Source organism: Endocarpon pusillum (genome assembly GCF_000464535.1).
Source record: "Endocarpon pusillum Z07020 unplaced genomic scaffold scaffold6833, whole genome shotgun sequence".
Lineage (NCBI taxonomy): Eukaryota > Fungi > Ascomycota > Eurotiomycetes > Verrucariales > Verrucariaceae > Endocarpon > Endocarpon pusillum.
In genome coordinates this window covers 174,936-197,504 of record NW_006916613.1, presented here as the reverse complement: position 1 = coordinate 197,504, position 22,569 = coordinate 174,936, and the positions used below count along the sequence as shown (strand labels likewise).

General features: G+C 49.5%; 9 protein-coding genes across 9 annotated transcripts in view; 8 read left to right on the top strand and 1 right to left on the bottom strand.

Moving 5' to 3' along the window:
• Positions 1-1,341: 1,341 nt before the first annotated feature.
• On the top strand, positions 1,342-2,586 carry EPUS_04544 (uncharacterized protein; the record flags this gene model as incomplete). Its single annotated transcript, XM_007807319.1, has 2 exons — positions 1,342-1,702; positions 1,763-2,586. 2 exons carry the CDS (start codon positions 1,342-1,344, stop codon positions 2,584-2,586), a joined length of 1,185 nt encoding a protein of 394 aa, XP_007805510.1.
• A 669-nt stretch (positions 2,587-3,255) lies between these two features.
• On the top strand, positions 3,256-4,575 carry EPUS_04543 (uncharacterized protein; the record flags this gene model as incomplete). The annotated part of the gene is made up of 2 exons (XM_007807318.1): positions 3,256-3,318; positions 3,457-4,575. 2 exons carry the CDS (start codon positions 3,256-3,258, stop codon positions 4,573-4,575), a joined length of 1,182 nt encoding a protein of 393 aa, XP_007805509.1.
• A 520-nt stretch (positions 4,576-5,095) lies between these two features.
• On the bottom strand, positions 5,096-5,758 carry EPUS_04542 (uncharacterized protein; the record flags this gene model as incomplete). Its single annotated transcript, XM_007807317.1, has 3 exons — positions 5,096-5,485; positions 5,537-5,663; positions 5,718-5,758. The coding sequence occupies 3 exons, from the start codon at positions 5,756-5,758 to the stop codon at positions 5,096-5,098; spliced, it is 558 nt and encodes a 185-aa protein (XP_007805508.1).
• A 795-nt stretch (positions 5,759-6,553) lies between these two features.
• Positions 6,554-7,744, top strand: EPUS_04541 (uncharacterized protein; the record flags this gene model as incomplete). The annotated part of the gene is made up of 5 exons (XM_007807316.1): positions 6,554-6,743; positions 6,799-6,914; positions 6,965-7,023; positions 7,076-7,665; positions 7,719-7,744. The coding sequence occupies 5 exons, from the start codon at positions 6,554-6,556 to the stop codon at positions 7,742-7,744; spliced, it is 981 nt and encodes a 326-aa protein (XP_007805507.1).
• Positions 7,745-9,363: 1,619 nt separating this feature from the next.
• Positions 9,364-11,117, top strand: EPUS_04540 (uncharacterized protein; the record flags this gene model as incomplete). Its single annotated transcript, XM_007807315.1, has 2 exons — positions 9,364-9,863; positions 9,926-11,117. The coding sequence occupies 2 exons, from the start codon at positions 9,364-9,366 to the stop codon at positions 11,115-11,117; spliced, it is 1,692 nt and encodes a 563-aa protein (XP_007805506.1).
• A 1,010-nt stretch (positions 11,118-12,127) lies between these two features.
• Positions 12,128-12,850, top strand: EPUS_04539 (uncharacterized protein; the record flags this gene model as incomplete). The annotated part of the gene is made up of 1 exon (XM_007807314.1): positions 12,128-12,850. The coding sequence occupies one exon, from the start codon at positions 12,128-12,130 to the stop codon at positions 12,848-12,850; it is 723 nt and encodes a 240-aa protein (XP_007805505.1).
• Positions 12,851-13,942: 1,092 nt separating this feature from the next.
• EPUS_04538 (uncharacterized protein) lies at positions 13,943-15,010 on the top strand (the record flags this gene model as incomplete). Its single annotated transcript, XM_007807313.1, has 2 exons — positions 13,943-13,983; positions 14,050-15,010. 2 exons carry the CDS (start codon positions 13,943-13,945, stop codon positions 15,008-15,010), a joined length of 1,002 nt encoding a protein of 333 aa, XP_007805504.1.
• A 332-nt stretch (positions 15,011-15,342) lies between these two features.
• On the top strand, positions 15,343-16,070 carry EPUS_04537 (uncharacterized protein; the record flags this gene model as incomplete). The annotated part of the gene is made up of 2 exons (XM_007807312.1): positions 15,343-15,510; positions 15,585-16,070. 2 exons carry the CDS (start codon positions 15,343-15,345, stop codon positions 16,068-16,070), a joined length of 654 nt encoding a protein of 217 aa, XP_007805503.1.
• A 2,676-nt stretch (positions 16,071-18,746) lies between these two features.
• The window catches only part of EPUS_04536 (uncharacterized protein), a gene marked incomplete at both ends in the record, with an annotated part of 4,694 nt that continues 871 nt past the window's right edge, over positions 18,747-22,569 (top strand). Inside the window, 4 exons of the mRNA XM_007807311.1 lie at positions 18,747-19,196; positions 20,893-20,947; positions 21,001-21,084; positions 21,164-22,259. Of these exons, the coding sequence (XP_007805502.1) occupies positions 18,747-19,196; positions 20,893-20,947; positions 21,001-21,084; positions 21,164-22,259 (1,685 nt within the window). The remainder of the gene's footprint in view (positions 19,197-20,892; positions 20,948-21,000; positions 21,085-21,163; positions 22,260-22,569) is intronic.

The following is a 22,569-nucleotide window of genomic DNA, read 5'->3' as shown; positions in this document are numbered from 1 at the left end:
CCACCTACCCAACCAGCTAACATTATCCCAACGTACGAGCCTGTTTGTCGATTCCAGGGCGTGGAAACCAGGGCAGAGGGTTACCGGTAAGTAGGATAAGGAGGGGTAGCCTTGCTTCATGGAAGCAGTTGTGGATAGAGGCCCGGCCACTCGCTTGACCAAGCAGGGAATGAGTCTGATTGCCAGGACACCGGTTCTTCAGAGGATTGGGTTAGATGATAGCTGTATGCTTGGGTAAGCTGATGAAGGTTGGAGGGGTTTTCTGTTGAAGTAAGATGTCTAACCTGTTAGACACTGCTGCGATATGGAAATGTAGAATTCGACCTGGTGGTGGACATTAATGTATGAGCCAAGATGAGACGCCTCAGTAGATGATGCGAGTATGTTTCGAGCCGCACCCTAGTCCGTTGATCGCTGAATACGTTGATTCTCCGTGCGGCGCCATATCACATATGTACAAGCTCCCGCTCTCTCTGCGTACCAGGTGTTCTTGCTTTTTGCAGCGTGCCACCAGCTTCTCCTGACACTTCGAGTCTAGCGGACTCACACCGCCCCCATGTCCTTAACAGCCATACATCCCCTTCACAGCTCTACTGGACACCAGCATCCCTAGCTCTTTGATCCTCGAGCTTGGCGTAGAATTGATCTCGTTTCCGGACGCGGGGGATATGGAAGCCGTACCACCATAGGTAGCCGAATGCTGTGCCGAGGCCTGTATGAAAGCGGAATAGAAATTAGTCAAACAGACCAGGGAGGCTCTGGTAGGTTTCAAGTGGAGAGATGGAGCTGGGCTTGCAAATTCCTGATCCTTCGATAGACTGATATAAGCATGGATGGTATTGACATACCGCCGGCGATACTGAGATCCAGCACCAGGCCTCTTCGGAGCATCTATGAGGTTGTCAGTATCATCGGATGCCACGCAAAACAGGCATAATGGCCAAATATTGTTCCACTGAGAATATCCAGTGTCATCGAAGGGTGGAACCGTACTCCTGTGATTGGTTTGATAGCCATTGTGTGTTGGTTTTTGGTCGGGCACGGTATCACGATGACCGGAATAATAGTTGCGACTGTTGTCCACCACCAAGAAGCTTCGTTGTATTGTTTCGTGGCTTGCAAGGCCAATTGTTGCAGATGGTAAAGTGAGGTTCAAGCTCACCTCAAGCGACCGATGATCGCAGCTGCGCTAGCCATCTCGGTCTTGGCTGCGGCACATGTGGGCGTTCTTGCGACGGCAACCTTCCATTAACCAACCCGATAACATTTCCTTGGACAGCTGGAGACATGCCTGACCCACAGCTTTCGACGAACTGATACCACAGTTGCGACAGAGTAAATATGGCACCAGTGATTGCGACACCAACTTCACCTCAGAAAAGACCGCTGTCCATAGCCAACTACGATGCGCACCCTTCGAAGAAGCAGCGACAGTTCTACCATCGACATCATACCCTTCAGTTTAAACAGCAGAGCATACCAGGGAGTGAGCCGGCGCTGATCGGTCAAGTACCTCTCCTTGAGCAGGCAGAAGAGACAGACGTAGAGCAAGGTCCGAAACCAGTTGGGCGAAGTCAAGTTGATGATTTTCTCGACCATTCGATCGTTTCTGTATGTGAACATGTTGCTGCTAGAGATGGATTCACGAATACCTCCATTGATACCTGGGCACTGGAGATGTTTAGAGGTTGTGTTGAAGAATGTATGAGAGGCCGACGTAACGACGAGCCACCTCAAATTTCTAGCTAACATTTGAGCAAAGACGTTCTCACTCTATGTAAATATATTCGCCGTTCTATGCTTGCTGCCCGTCGCACAGCGCCGATTGCAACAGACCTCGAGAGTGCGTTTCAAGCTGTACAGGTTCCTACCCCAGAAGATCAGTTACCGCCACGGTCGAGACCGAAACCTCCACCCTCAATATCCTTACTGCCAACGCCTCCCCCGGATGATTTCTTCGACACACGTGAGCTGCCTGAATCAATCCTCGGATCTGATCTGAATGGGAAAGAAGAGAGGCGAAGAGATCAGCATATTCCATCAACTTTCCCAGCGTTTCCTTCACCGCATACCTTTCGCGATACACCAATCCTTCCGCCCCGAGAGAGAGATCCAAGAAGGGTAAGGGAGCTTGCAACCGAGGAAGGAAGATTGGGAGAACAGGCATTGAGAAAGCTGGCCACTGCGGTGAGAGGTGAAGGAAAACTGGATTTGTCGACATCACCAGATCGTACGACTGCTGCAGCACAGCGAGGAGGACGCCAAAAGAAGGTGGAGCTTACCATGGAGGGGATGTTCGAGGAGACGATGAAGGAGCTGGCAAAGGCCGAGAGAGGGAAAGGTCTGGCTGGTACCACAGCTGCAGTAGGCGAAGGCTTTGAAGTGGCGCCGATTGTGAATAGTGAGCGAAAATATTGGATGCCGGACACGAGCCGGCGGAAGACCCAAAGGATCGAGCCATCTCACATGGTAGCGAAAGTTGGAACACAGCACCATGCTCTGTCCGAAAAAGCTCGAGGCAAGCAGAGAGCTGGTGATTCGCGTACTCAACCCACGGATGATGATCTGGATATGAACTTCCCATAACCGCACAAGAGGTTGCTGTACAAGGCTGGGTCGTGAAAGCTGGTGGCCCGGGAACATAATACCAAATGCGCATTTTCAGCCTTGCTTGCTCCAGAAATAGCTTCCGTAATTGGCGAATAGATCTCGCGATGTCACTACAGTGGCGGACTCTGTGGTGTTCGACCTCTTGATTGACGGTTTACCATGCCATGCCCCTTCACCCTCCCAAGCTGTCGTCTCCACATGAAACACCTTCTCTCCCTGTCCACATCTAGTAGTCCCACTGATTAGCATCTGATTCATTCCCAAACTAAGCGCCACCCCAAAAACACTATACTACACAGCTGCGTGTGCGATGGGGCATCCTACCTCCTAAACAACCTGACCACGGGCCAACACTGCTGCTGTTTCCCCTCCAGCTGTAGCGATATCATATCCTGCCACGGCGTGCACGAGTACTGCACCAGCTCCATCAATTGGCAATCCCTCTCCAGGTCGAAATCTCGAGGCAGCTTCCGGCTCCGCAGGTTGCCGCTTGTGTCCAGCTGGCCGTGGACGCGTTGCGGGAGAGTGGAGACAGGAAACCGCTGTTCGGGCGGAGCCATCGCATCACGTTTTTGCGACGAATTTTCGCTCGAGGAGCTTGCGAGAGCGAGACCGAGGTCTTTGCGTCACGATCTTGACGTGCACATGTCTGCGGAAGCGGAGGGTGCGAGACTGCTGGCTGGGGTGGGAGAGGAGGGTCTTGATGAGGTGAGTGTCAATGTGCAAGGTTTTCGTTTCTCCAATTTTTCTCCACTTGCAGCACTGCATGGCGGTTGTGACTGTATTTTCCCAATGGGGGGAGATTGAAGTGCTGTTCGTTGGTTCGGGATTGATCGTTGGATACAGTTTCTATCTGAGCTACGCCATCTTCTGTATCCTCCTAAGCCGAAGCTAGGCATCCCGCCTCTCGATCGCTTGCTCGAGGTGTTCTGTGCTCCGGCGCAGCGTCTCGCAGCGCCTCGTTGCTCATCTCCTCACCATGAGGATGATGTCGATAGGCATGGACAAGACGAGGATCCGGCAACACATTCGACTTTTTTGAACAGTCAAGCCTCCAGATGGATGCCCGTAATCATCGAGTTGACATCCTCGCTACCTGCCTCCGGTAAAACTAATCTGCTCTACTGGATTACGGCGCTTGCTGTTCTTCCTAGCAATCATGGTGGTCAGGGCACAGCCGTGGTTTGGTTTGATAACGATGGACGATTCTCCGCAGCGAGATTACGAGAGGTGGTAGTTGGCACCGTCCCCTCTCCTACTGCCAATGAGGGTTCTATAGGAGGCGAGGACGATAGAGAAAGCCTCGTCCTGGATGCCTTAAATCATGTCCATGTTTTCCGGCCACAGTCTTCACGACATTTAATTGAGACTTTGGACTCCTTGCCATCCTATCTACTTGATGCTACAGCTCACCAATCGATGAGTAGACGGCTTGGTCTCCTAGTCTTGGACTCAGCAAGCGCGTTCTACTGGCAAGATCGATATGACTCAGAGACTGCTCGCTTTCAGCATCCAGATCAGCCTAGAGACAAGCCTTCACGAACAGCCGAAGTTATCACGAAACTGAGGGATTTGCAGAAGGAATTTGATTGTGCTATCGCATATTCTACCTCATCAGCGTTCACTACCATGACTAAACCTGCTCTGCTCTCGACCTCAGATCCTGCCGCGCCACAAGAATCGTGGTCTGCTAGTGCGTGGACTAGGTTTGCGAACCTGACCCTAAATCTGTCGAGGGTGATTGTGCCGCGCTTCCCATCGCATATGTCCTTGAAAGAATGCTTGAGAAACCAGGAGAAGAGGCAAGATGCGGTTGCGATGGTGAAATTCTTGGCCGAGGTTGATCGGCATGGAAGTGAAACATGGACGGCCGGTGTGAAGGAAGAATGGAAGAAGATGGAAGCTGCAAGTAGTTTCCGATTCGGCTTTGACACAGCCGTCCCGGTAGAATCAGTAAGGATGTAATCGAGAATCTGAGGGGAAAGGGATAATGCAATCATATTGTGAGATGATGCCTGTAGCCACTTCCGATCAATCTTTGCAATTTATGAGGGTCGACGGTCGAGCAATATGGTAAGACACCAACAATTGGCCACGGTCACTCCAGTTGCTCTTGGACTTCAGGGCGCGGCCGATCCTAACTCTGCTTCACGGCATGCTCCAGGGCCTCGTCCACTGATGCAACTTTGAAGCGCGATCTCGGATTGTCACATGCAGCTGACAAAGAACCAGGATTAACCGACCCCCAATCTTTACATGCTGGGCACCAGAATTCACTTCTTTCATCAGCGCACTCGTCGTTTTCTAAGCATATTCCATTTTGCCCGCAGATGCACTTATAGTCAGGCAGAGTGTCTGCTTTACACACCGTGCACCAATACTTTCGATCCTCTGTATAAGCTGTTGCGAGGTCCCAGCTGAAATCGGTTCTGGACATGAATAGTGCTTTGAAGCTCGGATGAGACTGAAGCATGGCTTTGTAGCCCTATGCGACAAAAACAGCCCACTTTCGCAGCCCTATGTCAGTCTCTGGTGTGGTTTCGTACACAACATTGATGGAGCTGATGAAGTCTGGGATCGAGAAGCTTCCATGCAGTGCTCTTATGTAAGCTTTTTGGCAGTTCTCCTTGAGTGATTCGCACTCAAACTTGTCTGCAACACCATAGAGGGATGCGTGGAAGGTAAGTAGATTCTCATCCTCGCTTTGATCCTGGTAAGCCTGATCATTGCTCGCAAGCAGCCGTCTTACGCTATCCGCTGACTTCTTCGCGTCCTTGCCAGTCATCGGGTACGTCCAGCTGTAAAGAAAGACTATGAGTCTGGCAACCATCTGAGGATCGTCTTCTTTCAGAGTAACAGACTGGTTGACAGCTTCCTGTATTTAAGATCAATGTAGTTCGATGGGAAAGATTGGAGGAAAACCCACCTTATATTCACCATGGCACATTCTCGCAAAGTAGCCCGAAATTTGGACAATGATAGCTCGATGGGTCTTCCAGCTGTAGCCACCGCAATTGATAGTGAAATCCGCGAACCTACTAGTGTCGGGGAGGCTTCTGGCAGTTAGCTTTCAGGCCACTCGTTGCACAATGAAACTTTTGGCATACTGTAAGGCATTCTCTTCGGGTGATTCGAATGCAAGTGTCATCTTGGCTTGGATAAAGAATGAGTTGCGGTGTCTCGAGGATGAGTACTGAATTATTAGGAAGAATTGGAAAGGAAGGATTAGATGTCAAAATGAATTCAACAGGAGACACGAAGTAATGACGTGAAGGCAGAAAGAGTAGTAAGGATGGGTGAAGCTCGGATATGGATGTGGCCTCGCTTGGTGCGTTGTATAGAATAGAAGAACTGCTCAGCACCTGGTACAAGGAGCATGTTGTAGCAACAGCGAAATGAAGACTTGGAAAAGAAAGTCTGTGAGTCGGATCACACCTATGCTCCGAATTTGTTCTAGTGACCATACAAGGCTCTGATAGGTTGTGACTTTATCACCCTTTCAGCAGCCATGGGAGTGGATATGCTCTTCCCCAAAACAGTTTTGCTATTTTTCTGGTATGTGCCGAGAACACAATTCACACCATATTATGGTTGGATTCTCGTGAACTCAGATCCTGGGAGGGATCAGATACCATAATAGGAGCGCACCGCAGAGGGCTAACCAGCATTTGTGATGGCCTGCTATGCGATGACCAAAGCATGGCAGTAACGACTATGTTTAAGACACGATCGAGAAACACTACTCGCCGAACACTACTCGAGCACGGAGTACAACTTGAAGCTATTAGTGTCAGACGGCAAAGCGAACAGCGCTAGTTCCTTGGCTTCCGTTTACGCTAAGATTTTATGAAAGCTTCCAGGTTCAAACAGCTCATTTTCCATTACTATCGACATCGTTTTCTCCCTCGTTTCCTTCGCTTGAGCTGCCTGAGGACCTTACAAGATGATTTCAATACGATACGCTGTTCGCACAGCACCTCGATCTCTCTTCCGCTCCTCTGCCTCATCCTCGCTGCGTCCCCTTTCCTGTGTCTCAAAGCCCTGCTTTCTGCAGTCATCATGGACGCCTGTGCAAAGACAGTCCCATCCCGCATTCTCGACTTCCATATCAAAAAGAGAACCAGCTGGTGAATGTGAGAAATATTGCGGTCTGGATGATGAGCAAGGACTGATATATCGGCGGCCCAGTTGATCAAGAGCTTTCCGCAAAGCTTGAAAATGAGCTGTCTTTGGAGAAGGAAACTCGAGACTCAAAACAACTGCCTCCAGGCGTACAGGAGTTTCTCGACAATTCTTCTTTCGAGGTTGGTCAACACTACGAGGTTGTCCATGATCCTGACTGAACACGCTGTAGCTTAAAGACATTCCTGGAAATGAAGAGGTCATTTTGACAAAGAAGTTTGGCGATGAAACGTTTGTGATGTCCTCCGATGCTTGTGACTATTGCTGATCTAAATCTCGACAGCGTCAAGGTCAAATTTTCGATCGCCGACATGAACTACGAGCAAGATGGGGACCAGGAGGATGGAGAAAATGCCCTCGAAGACGAGGATTTATTCGACGACACGACACCACAGAGAGGCGGTGCACAGTCCAAGGGAACTGTCAACCAGGGTCGAACTCCAGACGGGAATATCAACGTAGCGCCAGAAGATAGCGTCGCGCCCGCTGACCGGCCTGAATTGGCTGATAGCGAGGATGCAGGCGCTGGCGAGCAAGCACAGAGTCCAGCTTACCCAGCTGCCGTGCATGTTACCATCTCGAAGCCAGGCAAGGGAGCAGTTCAGATCGTGACGAGCGCGCAAGACGGCCTTATCATTATTGAGAATGTCTACTACTATCCGAAAGCTGAGATTGCGGAAGCTGAAACGCCTGAAAGTGATTTCGCGCGTGCCAACATCTACGCTGGACCACCGTTTCAAAATCTTGATCCCGAGTTGCAGAGCATGCTCGAAAGATATCTTGACGAGAGAGGAATCAATGAGCAATTGGCAAGCTTTGTGCCCGATTATGTTGATCACAAAGAGCAGCGGGAATACGTCCAATGGCTTGAGAGTGAGACACAATTCCCTTTGACCTCATTTGCATCGCTGATTTTGCTGTGCTAGATATGAAACGGTTTGTCGATGCTTAGGTTGACATTCACAACCTCTTCTCTTCGGACCGTCAACCAGCAATCCGTTTTCTGCATGCGGGCATCTTTTGTGCTCAGCGCTAGGTTATCTTGTAATTTCCACAACTCGAAAATGTGGACAAGTGCGGCTTCGATGGAGCAGGTCTTGGAAGTACTCTGTAAGATATTCTGGGGCTGATCTGGCTGGGGGCGGTGTGATCCTCAACGTGGAGGCTCAATGATTCTACAATCTCACCTCCAATACTGGTTTTGAGCTGGACGAAACTCTGGTCAATAGAGACCCCGAAGCGTCCTTACCCTCAAATGCAGATCGTGTGCAAGTTTTGTTGTTCATTTCTTTGACTGCAGTAGACCTGAACTCAGCTCTCCGGGTCTTCTGTGCTCTGACTCGTATCCACCAGAACCCGCATCCAAAACCCGAGGCTTGATCTACCCTGTTCTACTACGTAGGTGTCCCACTCCACTGTTGCCCCCATTAAGACCCAAGGAAATACTCGCCAATGCCAGCTTCAAAGAAAGGGCTCAACTGGAGCGTCAAGCCTGCATAAAGAGACTCTGGACTTCGCTCTCGCCGTGGCTAGTGCCTTGTACTGAGAGCGGGGCTGATGATATTTGACAGCATGCATTCACCTAGACCTCCGTTTGGGTGGTGGGGAAGATCCAAAGTCTTGTGGCAGCGTGTTGGTGCGCCGGGAGAAAGAAGGTTGCTGGTGTGGAAAGAGTGGCTAATCTTCTGACGACAATTGGTTGTCCACAAGGGCTTCAAGCAACCTTCACACAAGTTCAACACGAAGCTGGCAGCACCAATTTGTCGAGAGCTTTGGCACTACTTAGGATTACATGCGCCAGGGATTCCTGTACCGAGGTCCAAGAAGGAGATGCAGGGCTCGTAAACTTCGATAACCCTTTTGTCAAAACCGGCGGCCGAGTTTATGTAACGGCCCAGGAAGCATTGTAAAAATGGCTCAATTACATCAACGGGGGCAGCCTTGGCCAGCATGTGTTCTGTGAAGTCCAGCACCCGATGTGATGGATCATCCTCGCTACACCGCTGATGATCCTCAATGGTCTTATTGGATGTTGAAGATGCTCCAGTGCGCGTCAGATCTCCGCCCGACCCTCGCTGTGTGCTCCACGGGATCAAATCGGACGGAATTTCATGGAGAAGATTCGAAGGGAAAGAAGAGCTAAGTCAGTACTACGGGGGCCCCGAAGTAATGTTAGTCTGGTGTAAGAGCAGCTAGTTCTTGATACGACAACATAACGTTATTATTCGGCGCTTCAAAGCTTATCCTGTGTGCATCCATCCCGATGATTTAAATCGTTACAGCTCACTTCTTCGACTATAGCTGTTCTGTACAGAGTGGGTTTACATGTAAAGATGCTAGCGCTGAGCTAACATCACTTCAGGACCCCCCGTAGTATGTGGCTCGTGGCTACTGTAGCTAGAGTGATGTACAAGGGATGTTCGGATGTAATACTCCGTGTCTCGCATGTCCAGACCCTTTCCCAAGCGAGGTCAAACATGGCATGCATAACTACTATGTACGCATTGTCCCGTCCTCCACGTCCCGGGTCCCTTTATATGGAGATCGAGCCCATGGACAACAGCAATACTCATGCAATTTTTACGCATACTGCTCTGTTTCTACTCATCCATTGTACCAGCAAATTGCCCTGAGGTTGCCTTCTCTCAAAGTATGCATTCGTACATCATCGCGGGAATTGGTCTACTGCTTGTTTACGTTTCCTACTATCTTCTCTCTTCGTACCTTGCATTTCGTCGTCATGCCCAAAATGCAGCCAGGTTGGGTTGCAAAGAACCTCCACGCAGGCCTCACAAGCTGCCCTTGGGTATTGATCTAGCCCAAAAGATCTTGAAAGCAGACAAAGAGAAGCGTGTTCCTGACCTATTCCTGGACGTTTACGAAGAATTGGGTCGTCCCGCTACCTGGAAACAATACCTTCTCGGTACTGACTGCATTGTTACTATGGATCCGAGGAATATTCAAGCTATTTTGGCTACTCAATTCAATGACTTTGCTATTGGTGAGCAGAGAAGGAAGAATCTCTTTCCCATGCTTGGGAATGGTATCTTTACCGCGGACGGAAAAGCATGGTAAGTATCATGTTTCATGGACGGCTATATCAAAGCAGAGCACGATGTTGATCCAACGGCAGGGAACACTCCCGTGCACTGCTCCGCCCACAATTTGCGCGAGATCAGGTGTCAGATCTTGAACTTGAGGAAGTCCATCTGCAGAATCTCCTGCGTCGTCTTTCCACTGATGCTTCGGGCATGACTGCAAAGGTTGATCTCCAACCATTATTCTTCAATCTAACGCTTGACTCCGCCACTGAGTTCTTGTTTGGAGAATCCGTCAACTCACAGCTTGTCGGATCGTCTGATCAGTCATTTCCCCATACGAAGAAAGATTGGAGCGGGGAGGACCTGGATTGGAGTACTTTTGGAGAGGACTGGGATAATGCTACAATGGCGCTCGGGGTTAGAGGACTACTTGGAGACGCCTACTGGCTTCACTCTCCCAGAAATTTCCACCAAAGCTGCAGGCGAATCCATGAATTCGCAAATTACTGTGTTAATCGAGCACTTACCACTGACCTTAGCTCTCTGAAAGAGAAAGACGCCTCTGGCGCCCACAAGCGAGACAGGTATATCTTCCTCCAGGAGCTTGTAGCTCACACCCGTGACCCGGTAGAACTCCGCTCCCAGCTCCTCAACATCCTTCTCGCGGGCCGTGACACCACCGCCGGTCTTCTAGGATGGACCTTCTATACCCTTGTTCGCCACCCAGAGGTCTATGAAAAACTCCGCGCAATCATACTTGACCGTTTCGGCACCTACTCGGCACCACGCAACATAACCTTCGCCAACCTCAAATCCTGCACCTACCTTCAACATGTACTCAACGAGATTCTCCGTCTGTACCCTAACGTCCCGCTTAACTCACGTCGTTGCATTCGAACCACTACCCTTCCGCGCGGCGGTGGTCCCGACGGGAATTCTCCCGTCTACGTCCGTGAGGGCCAGGAAGTCAACTACCTCGTCCACGTCATGCAGCGTCGGAAGGATATCTGGGGTGAGGATGCGAATCAATTTAAGCCGGAAAGATGGGAGGGGAAGAAGGTAGGCTGGGAGTATTTGCCGTTTAATGGTGGGCCCAGGATATGTTTAGGACAGCAATTCGCCTTGACGGAGGCGGGATATGTGACGGTCAGGCTGATGCAGAGGTTCGATCGGTTGGTCAATGAGGATAACAGGGAGGTCATCAGGCACATGTTAAGCCTGACTACCAGTACGGATGGATGTTGGGTAAGGTTGCATGCGGCGGAGGAATCAGCAGAAGCATGAAGATCAACTCGTTGTACGCTAATGGCGCTTTCACTGGCGTAGTGCCTTCAGCGGACTGGCAACCTTGATCCTCAAAGCATGTCAGGGTCGGACGTCATGACCACTTAGATAAGCAACTGAGAACACAGATGGAAGTCTCCACGAGTACGATATAGGCAGGGCTTGGTAACTCAAAGGGGCAATTATCTACTCTAGTTAGTCAAACACATTTCTAAGGTTTATATTTTATTGTTGCGTACCTACAAATGTCTTCGGACAAATGGCTTAGTGGTCAGACCACTGGGTAGCAAAACTGCGGTTTTCATAGCAGATATATCTCTCCTTCCAGTATCTAGCCTCTCCCATGTATGTGGCAAAGTTAGAGAGTGGAGATGTTGAAGTGAACTTTTTGCTTGTCTCTCTGAAAGAAACTCTGTCTGGCGTTCGAATGCCTTTTTGAGGAAGGATAAAGGACAATCTGTTGGTTACATGTGTACTTGTTTGATCCAGGTTTAGCAATCATATTGCAGATATAGTCAAGTCAATCCAAGTGACTCCATCGCTGCCAGACGCCATCCCATACAATATGTAACCCTTCTTGCTTAGGGAGCTCTTTAGCCATTTTTCTGCTTGAAACTACTTATGTTCATACTCGTCTCATATTTCTTATCCTTTACATGTTTGTGCGTCAGAGGGCAACGCTGAGAGTCGCAGGTATAGCATTCCACTTTTGATCCACTAATGGGATATTACGAGTTAAACTGCACAGAAGAATATTTCTTGTACAGCTTGTGACTTTGGACGACATTGAGGAGTTCAGGAAGGTGGTGAAAAAGAGATTGTATGAGATATGGGCAGTGGAGGCGGGTTTATGATGACTAAGAGTCTTGGCTTTGTCAAATCTTTTCAGACTGCAAGCTATGATGATATTGTTGAGATCAGGAGCTTCATTTGTAGCAATTGTCTCTCCACCCATCTAGCCCGGTGCACTTTCTTTTCGGAACCAGGATTACAAGGGATGATTCCTCAGAATGCCTCTATTACTTCCTGCACCTTCACAAACCCTTTGCCTCAACCCAGAACCCCTCACACCAAAAGCATTCTCTCCATTTGGTACTGCCATAACTTCTCCTCTCCCACCAACTCGCTCAAGCATTCTCAAATCATCATCGTTGCCACAGCCACTACATCCCCCTTACCAACCCCATCCAGTACTCGCAAACCAAGCCACAGCCCTAAAATACTCACCCATCTCTCCACTTGTAAACAATTACCCTGATGCCCCGAGCCGCGGTCCTGGTCGGCCACTAGTGAGCATGTTTTCCTGCTTTCCGCGGCAGCTCGATCGTGTTGGCAATTTCAATGTCAGAATCCTAGAGAGACATCCATTCACTACCCAGACGTTCGTTCCCCTTGGCGTTGCCGCAAATGACCCAGACATAAGTTTTCTCATTATTGTGGCGCCCCCTTTACTAGATTCACTGCCAACGAAGACGACATCAGGGAACAGTATCCAGATCTATCAGCCACCGGATCTTTGCAATATGAAGGCTTTCGTGGCCCATGGTGGACAGGCTGTCACATATGGGGTGGGAACTTGGCATGCTCCGATGGTGATTCTGGGTAGGCAAAGGGTCGACTTCGTGGTTACGCAGTTTGTGAGTGGAGTTGCTGATGAGGATTGCCACGAGGTGCAAGTCGAAGAGGGAGTTGTTGTTCGGACCGGAGCAGGACAAATGATGTCAAAGTTGTAATCGGAGATGTGGTCTGAAAACCTCCACGAACCTGCAGTGTGGCACGATTGTTATCTGGATGCTCTTCTGACAAGTTTGGGACGAGGGTAAGCTTCCAGATGGCAGTTTGATTGCTTGTTCCACCAGAAGTCTACCGTTATAAAATGTTCAACGACGATGCCGGACGAGGCGATGTCTGCTTATTCTGCTGTGGTTGGTAGAAGGTGCATGGGTCCAGTATCGATACACCAATTCTTGCTCTCAGCCCATGAAGGGAAGTCACACCCGTGGAAGCCTACGTCGTGGCGCAGGTCGTGGTCCTTGGCTAGTGATTCCTGAGTCCTGATCACCATCGGTTAGGTGCTCAATTCGAAACAAAGAACCTGCTAGACACTGCAGAGTTGCAAAAGGATCTGGGCTCTTCCTTTCACATGGTATGCCTGATGAGGAGCATGCAATGTGGACGAATGCCATGCAGCCACCGAGTAGCCGCAAAGTAATCTTACCAAGGAGCAGAAGAGTTCGTCAGAGGGAACGATCCAGATTGCTGAGGTCGTATGCTTTGGTTCGATATTGATACATGATACCTCTGACCCGCCAGGGTTAAAGAGGTGAGGGCGGTCATCACACTCGCAGGCGTTCAAAGAATGATCTCAAGGAAAGACCCGTTTTGGTAAGTGCTGTAAGAAGCATATCAGAAAGGATTCCTGACTTTCAGGATCTCAATGAAGTTGCCAGCTAGAGTCTTGCACCTAACAAGCTTTGCCTTGCGACCCGTTCTATCACACCCTTTTGGTCATGCCCGTCGATCGGGCCGATCTCCAGCATTCAAGAGCTGATCACTCCAATATGGAATCCTAGTTTCTGCCAGCACCGATGCAGAGACTCTGCAAACAAAACAAAAGTAGCATTTATGTCTTTTATTTTTAAACTTCTGCAGACAAAGGTGGTGGGAGAGAAACACAGTTGACTCAGGTAACAGGCCGTGCGGAGTTTTCTGACTGCCTCTGCCTTAATTCCATCAACCATTCCCTGAACTGCAGTGCACCTTCAACCTCAATATCAAGCATTCAGTGGCACGTTTTTACGGTCTCAACATCTCGTGGCTGCAATATGGCGCCTCCAACTACAGAGTACTTGAAGGATTCGTTCATGTAGGCCTCTGCGAAGTCATTTTTTCTTGAAGCTCTGGTTGGTTTGTGCAAGCACTAACTTGCTAGGAAAAGGCTCTTCGAACAGGGACTGTTCACAGACTTCACAATCCGCTGTCAGAGACACAAGTGGAATGTGCACAAAGCAATAGTCTGTGGACGATCTGGGTATTTCAGAAGACTATGCACCAGCGACTTCAAAGTGAGTCGATCTTCTGAACGACAAAGAGATGTGCAATTTGACTCAGAACTTCAGGAAGCCGCGGAGGCAACTATCGAGATTTGTGATGATAACCCAGATATCGTGGGTCGGATGCTCATCTATTTGTATAACCCAACCTATTATGCAAGCAGCGCAGATTGGGACCTCTATCAAGAATGCACCAATGCTGGAGTCTTCGGCGAGGCTAAGCGACGACAGGCCCTCGTCATCCCCAATGACGAAAGCTGCACAGCCAAACACCTCCCTGACCCTCTTGTTGTTCACGCTAAACTACACGGCATGTCCAAGAAGTACGATATCCCAGATCTGCAGCATGCAAGCTGTGTGCGTTTTGTAGAGTGCGTGGTACAAGCGATCGAACTGGACCCGACTTTCACAGAATATACCTGCTATGCAGAGGATCTCCTTGATGCCATCGATGTTGTCTATGGCTCCAAGCAAGACTCTGACCAAATTCTGAGGGAGGCTACCGTTTACCTCGCGCGTGTGTTTATGAAGACGATAGATGAGCACATGAACAACGATGGGATGAAGGATCTGGAAAAAGAATTTCGAGATATCGTCAGGTCGGAGAAGGACTTTGCATGGGATATGGCTAGCATCGATTTTGAAAAGGCACGCTTTACATGCAAGTATTGTCACCAAGATTTCATTGTCACCAAGAAAACCTCAGACCCACCTGAATGCGAATGTGCCGGGCGAGGGCTGTGCGGGAGGTGTGTTCCAGTGAGCGAACGTTCTTGTTCTTACTGTGGCCTGCCAGGTGGATGTCGTTTGATTGAATGGGAAAACAGACCGCGTAAATGACAATTTGGTAATTTGTGCTGGTGGAAGAGGGTTTGTGTGAGACTAGCATACCGTATCTGAGGTACCTTTGCATTTCTTCTTTTCCTCTGACCCTAACCTTTTCGCAAAGCACTAAGGTCCTCCAATGCAACTCCATACCCGTCAAACGTTTTTCATGTCCTTCTAGCTTTGAAGCTCTCTTTTCTTATTCGAGTGGTTATTAGCATTACCTGGTCTCTCTACGCCGAACAGTTCGCGTTCTCAAAGGCTATTGCGCTCTTTTCCACACACTGAAACCGCCACTTCACTTCATTTCCCGCTCAGCACCACCACCTGCAACCAGAGCCTCTACAATGGCAACTTCTGAAGAAGCACCATATGGACGGCTCCTCAATTTCCTCGAATCGGGTCACTTTGCCGACTTCACCATCAAATGCAAGGGCCATGAGTGGAAAGTGCACAAGGTCATCATCAGTGCTGACTGTGGGTTCTTTCGGAGGATGTATATGAGCAACTTTAAGGTGAGTGGTTTTTCAGTCTGAAGGAAGGCATGAATGAAATCGTAATTCGTTTGTTCTGACAAGGACGCTCCTAGGAGGTTGGTGAAGGCGCCGTGGATTTTCCGGAAGATGATCCTAAACTGATTGCACGACTGATTTTCTTTTTGTACACCGAATACTATCCTGTCTGGAAACCAGGACAGGCCCAAGGAAATGCTAGAACGGTAGCATCCTCGAAGTGGATGAAGTCTCTTCGTGAGTTGCTTCATTCAGAGGACATCTTCATCAACAAAGAACAGGGAGAGATCTATGAATCAGTAGGCACAGAGAGTTTGGCTACTGATACCTGGATGCACGAACTTGCCGGCAGACTTGATGTACCCAAGCTGGCAGCAGAAGCACAAAAGAATTATGGGCAAGCCATAAGTCGACTTGAAGCGTTGCATACAATGGGATCTGAAGATTACTGTTTAATGGAAGACTTTGCGACTTCCGTGAAGGTGGTGTATCAAACAACATCGGCCACCGATCGCAGGCTCAGAGACATTGCACTATTCAGTGTCCAGGACTGCTTGAGTTAATTACGGAGCTCTTCTAGCCTAGCGGACATTGATGAACAAGATGAATTGCTTCTCGGTTTGCTGGGCTCAACCCCAGAGTATGCAATAGAGCTGCTTGCAATCGATATCAAAAGAGTCGTTATTTGGTGCGAATTATATCAAAGAAAAGGCTCTGTTGTAAATCTTTGCAGCTGCGGCATGCGAGGACTCTGTGGTGATAATGACTGTACTACAGGGACTTGGACAGGTATCAGCTGCTGGCTCTGCGAAAAGACAGGGGGCTGCAGGAAAGCCACAATGCATGATCCGACAGACTGCGAATACATGGATGCAGATTAGGATTTGCAAACCTCTCCTTCGTTAACATGCTTGAAGTAGACGTGGATCTCTGAGACCTTCCTCCTTGAGGTATGCACAGTTATGATATTTTGCTCATACTGGGGACATCTGGCTCAGACAATCCTGAGTTATGGTTCTGAAAACATATCCAGAAAACTTTGAAAATTACAGACCTTGCCGTAAATCCACTATGAACACCCAGGTCTTGTTAAGTGTTTCTGGCAGACCATCTGATTGAGTGGCAACAGCACAAGTCATCCGTTCAATAGTGTTTACTTCAGGTTGCCAAAATCAAACCGGCTTCCATTCTGTCAATTTTTTGAACACCAAAATCCAATATTCTCTTTCTGGCTCCATTCGCTGACTACGGAACCGAAAAGAGGGCCGGCTCTTCGTCTATCCTCAAACTCCACAGAAGATTATCGAAGTCTCGCAGCAAGAAGTCAAGCACTCACTACCTATCGTTCACATACCGCGGCGGTGGTGGCTCAAGAGCGGTCATGGCAACAGATGCAGATCCCTGGAGCGAAGAATTCGTCAGGTAAGCCGATCTCTCAAGCATCACAGATGTTGGTCACCTGACGCCAAACAGATACCTCCACTCAGGCGAATACTCCGATTTCACTATACGCTGTCAAGAGTACGAGTGGAAAGTCCACCGTATCATCATCAGTGCCGTTTCTCCATATTTCAGGCGTGTGACCAGCGGACCTTTCATGGTAACGTCACTCCGTCCTCCATTCTTTCTGCCTATCGTATTATCCACAAAGTCTAAAAGGACCCCTCCAATCTATCTGCATGAGAAGGAATACAGCTCTGGCTGACATGATCTGGCCACAGGAAGCTAGTAAAGGGCATGTCGATCTCTCAGATGACGAACCTTTGATCGTTGCACGCCTGATTTTGTTCATGTATTTCGGTCAGCACCCTTACAACGCGCCGATAGAGACCCCGTGGCAGACCCGTGGCAGACCAGTCAGGGCCTGTTGCTAGGCCGTCCGCAAGCAGCGACTTTTCGCATAGTTCTATATATAGAGAACGAAACTCTATCCAAATCAGCCAAATTAGCTGCGGCAGCAGACAAGTACCAGATGCCCCAGAGTCTCATGAAGGATGTAAGAGAGCGTATATGGACAGAATATGGTGCCAATGGGAGGGTCGTTGTTTCCTACATATGATTCCCGAATTCATTGCGTCAATCAGGATCATTTACCAGACTGCACCGGCAGCTGGGCTGAGGGGAAGAGCCATCACCACTGCTCAATACAAAATGACGGAGTTGCAATGCAGACAAGATTTCAAAGAACTGATGGTAGCGACTCCTGAGTTTGCATATGATGTTGCAGCGAAGGGATTGCGACAGACGCTCTGGTGTTATCGTTGTAGGAAATATGTCGAATTCAAGCCATACCAGCCAGCAATCGGGCATCGGAGCCAGTGCCCCGAGGTCTGGGACTGGATTGATCATGGCAAGCGGCCAGATTGGAGCACTTTCGTATGCAGGTTGTGTGGTGACAGAGAGAGTTTGCTGGAGGAGAGACCCTGCTGGAGGAGAATCCTAAAAAAAGATGGCGACAGTCCTGTATACGATGACCAGGGCGAGGACTGGGAGTGAACTGGCATGGAGTAGATGAGGAGTTTATGAACGCCATGACAGTGAGTCAGTAACCAGTAGCGGCTTCAGTCCATGGCACCTGAATTCACACTTTGAGCCTCAAAGCGCTGTATTGAGCTGCTGGAGAGATCTTGTCCTCACAGTTACAGACAAGCCACTTCATACTAGTCAATCTCATTGTCTTGATGCAAAGAACACCGCAACTCTTCGGCAACTCTTCGGCTACCGTCGGTTGCCTCCCAATCCCTATCCTGTTACCGCCGGTTTTTGACATAAACTTCCACATACTCAGTCTTGCGCTGTGCACCGGTGAACCGATCTTCCCAGGCAACTCTGAGCTTTCAACCTGTTCTCAACCGCTTGATTGTTTCTTCGGTATCTTATTGCCCGCTTGCAATACATTCGTGAAAAAGCACTCGCGCCTCCTTAACAGTGTAAACGGGATAAAGGAGAGCTGCCAACATGTTGGAGTAGGTCCATAGAAATGCCACTGGCTTCATTTCCACGACTGACAGCTGCAGACATCTCAGATCTGGACAGTTCTCGGACTTCACCATAAACTGCCAGGGCCGCACATGGAGAGTTCACAGGGTCATCATATCGGCAGGCTGTGGATTTTTTCTCAGACTGTGCGGTGGCAATTTCAAGGTGAAATTGCTCTCGTTCCTGGCCTCACAGGGTACTGAACCGACAAGCAGGAAGCTATAGAGCAATCAGTTGATCTGCCAGAGGATGACCCAAAAATGGTAGCACGACTCCTTCTGTTCCTGTACACCAGACAGTATCCCGTTCGTGGCACGGAAGAATGGCAAACGCTCGACGATGAATACTACTATGCACATCGGAAGCAGCTGGCATCTATGATTAAATGCGACGACAATGAAGAAGAGATCCCCACCATTTCGCTCTGTGTGGAGGCCGCTGTTTACGGTTTGGCCGAGAAGTACGAGGTACCCCGGCTCAAGCAACTGAGCCTAGAAGCATACCAAGCAAGTGCGAAGATGAATGTCCGGAGTCCTCCAGCAATAGCACAGTTCACAAGATCTATCGAGATCGTTTACAGCACCACCAAACCACCAGACCAACTGAGAGATTTCGTTATCTGGAAGACGCAAACAGATTACCTCACGACACCGTATTTCACCCTCTTCCGAGAACTTTTCACCTCAAACCGCGACTTTGCTTGGGATCTTGTTACTAGGTGTCAATCGAAAACATGGGTCTGGTGTAGGGCCTGCGAAGCCTGCGTCATACTATACCAGAGGGACTGCTTGTGTGGAATGATGGGATTTTGTCAACGTTCGGCTGTCTGCGGCAAGTGGGAAGATTTCATGTGCGCTTCCTGCCACACCATAGGTGAATGCCAAAGTTACGCTCCCAGACCTAAGCAACCGGCTGCAGTTGAAGGCAATAGCTGCACTGAGCACAGCAAGTGATTGACAGAATGCAGGGAGACAGTTTCTGCAGAGCGAACTCCTGTGGTAGGGAGGACAAGATCCGTGAGCACACGGCGTGGGAGTTTGGCAGCCTCAGCATGTTCTTCGAGGGAAGGTTGGGTAGTAATAACGTTCGAGGAATGACCTCAGTCAGGTACCTATCCGTCAAAACCCGGCGGTTTCCATGACTGGAAGCGCAGAGAGAAAGACGACAATGCTGAAGCTGTCCTCCTGCCACTGTTCACGCGTGATGGTGCTGCCTCTCCCTACTAAGCTTGGATATGTCGTATTGGACTGCTCTATCCCAATCAGCCAGGTGATGATAGGGGCTTCTGAGCCATGCCTGCAATTCATGCAGGAAGATGCGTGTGTTATCTCGCCCAAGAAAGTCCTTCAGTAGCTCCTCTGCATGACCACCGCTGCCTTTGATATCGGTGGTTTTCAGAATGGCCACTATGTACTCCAGCAGGAATTCTGCATTATTTGCTTTCCGTCTTCCGCCTCCAGCACCTGCACAATCAGGATTCAAGAAGTCGAAGACTTGCAATTCTCTGCGTATCCACTTTCTAGCTTTTGACAGAAGTATACCATCATCCCGAAAGCTTTGCGGTTGAAGATCTTGGTATCTCGAAATGCAATTGGTCCCTACGTGTAGCGAAAGCAGCTGGTTGCGGTATACATCCTTCCGCCAATCTAGCCCTAGGTCATCTTGTATTCCCGAACCAATGCAGTCCTCTCTCAAAGATTGCGGTCTTCGTGCACGCCTTTGCGAGTGCTGACGTCGATCGCTTCGATGAGGAAGTCCACTATATGAAACCTTGTCAGGCTCTGGAGGTGGTAGATGAAAGATCTTGGATTCTCCTGCACCATTGAACTCGTATTCGAGTCTCTCTACCTGGCCTTTACATAAAGGACAGGTGGTGTGCCTCGTGAGCCAATTCCCCAGACAGGGAAAATCGAAGCAGTCGTGTTTGCAGGGAAGCGCCACCGCGCGCTCCGAGATGGTCTCCAGACAGATCACACATGTTGCAGAGCCGGCTGTGACAATGTGTTCTGGTAGAGTCTGGGATGCTGGCGCAGCTGGCTTCTTGTCGTGGACACCCTGTGCCATGGCGGCGAGGTGTGGGTGGAGAAGGAGCGGATGAAGAGTGGTCTACATGAAAGAATGATACTTATCTGCCATAATAAAGCCCTTATGTATAAGTAACATTCTACATACGACAGTCTCTCCGAATTCACATTGATGCCTGTGCCATCATGTATAAATGACAATAATTCCACGAACGATCTTCTCTCGTCTTCCACAGATTGCGCTGCAAAAGTATTACTACAAGATGGCGCCTCCTCCTCGACCAACTTCGTACTCCCTCACCAGCCTGAAGAGATGGTCATGCAGGAGTAAAGAAATACCAGGTATACCTGCTTGAGAATAATCACGGTTTTAAGCTGATAGAAAGTAGCGGTTGCGGATATCAAACACCTTCATGTCTACGATTTCGACAACACCTGTAAGCATTGCTTCAGGAGACCCTTCTGCTGCGCATCTAATGAATCTGGATAGTATTCTCCAGCCCTCTTCCGAATCCACAGCTTTGGGCCGGACCTACGCTTGGCCTCCTGCAGGCATATGAGTGCTTCGCTAATGGTGGGTGGTGGCACGATCCAAGCATTCTAAGTGCAACTGGCGAGGGACTGGAGAAGGAAGAGGCTAAAGCTTGGAAAAGCTGGTGGAACGAAGCGATTGTGGGCACATCCCGTCCACAGCCGTGCTACTGGTATTGACGAGCTGCAGGTCCAACTCGTCGAGCTGAGCATCAAGCAGAAAGATGCCCTCACGGTCCTCCTCACGGGTCGTGGCGAGACGAATTTCGCAGATGTGGTGAAGCGTATTGTGGACAGCAAGGGTCTCAACTTCGACCTGATATGTTTGAAACCAGAAGTCGGACCCAATGGACAACACTTCGTCACCACGGCAGAGTTTAAGAACGAGTTCCTCAAGCACCTCGTCTTCACATATAAGCATGCGGACGAGATTCGGATCTACGAAGACAGGCCCAAACACGTGAAGCACTTCCGAGAGTACTTCGAGAAGCTCAATAAGTCCTTGCTCTCGCATCCCATCGATCAACCTCCTCCTCCTCGCAAGCCCATCACAGCAGATGTCATCCAAGTCACCGAGCTCAATTCGTACCTCGATCCAGTCATCGAAACGTCCTCCATTCAAGCCCTCATAAACAAGCACAACACAGTTGTCACCAAAGGTCTCCCGAACACTACACGCTCTCCGTATCCAAGAATGAAGATAACATCGTCGTATATCTACTTCGGCTACCTCATCAACCCCACTGACTCCGCGCGTCTCCTTACCCTCGCCTATATCCAACCTCCGTCTCTCATTGACTCTAGCGACATCCGCCTCATGGCAAACTCTATCCTCATCGCCCCAAGACCACCAAACCGCCAGACCCTGGACAAAGTCGGAGGCAAAGGCAAGAAAGTTACGTGGCAAGTAACAGGCACAGCGGTATTTGAAAACAAGATATGGGCCGCACGGGTCGCACCAGTACCGGAAACCGAAAAATACTACACCAATGATCCAGTACCTGTCGTAGTTTTAGCAGTACGCAAAGGTGCCCGCCCTATCGATGCAGGAAGAATCCAGAATTGGCAACCGGTCCCCGCGGAGAAAGCGTTCATTTTCGAGACCGTAGTTGGCGACAAGCAAACACTGAAAGTCGAAGCAGAAGACTCAGGAGACGATCGCTATGAATCGCGTCCTTCGAACCGCGGAGGCACTACGAATGGCTACTACGGAGGCTGGTATGGCGCCAAACGCAAATTTGCTGGAGAAAACGGTGGCTACCTAGGTGGCAAGGAGAACAATGGACCGCCTTCCAGAATTGAGGATAGAGATATGATCATGCGAGACCGCGATGACGGGACTTGGATGCCTCAGGATCGGGCGCCGGGATACTCAAACGGCAATGGTAGCGGAAGGGGCCATGGGGGAAGAGGTGGACAATTCAACAACAACAATAACAACAACTATCAGAACGACAACGACAGTGGAAGTGGAAGAAGATACTTCTCCACCAACCGAGGCGGCGCGGGAGGCGGAAATCAAGGCGGG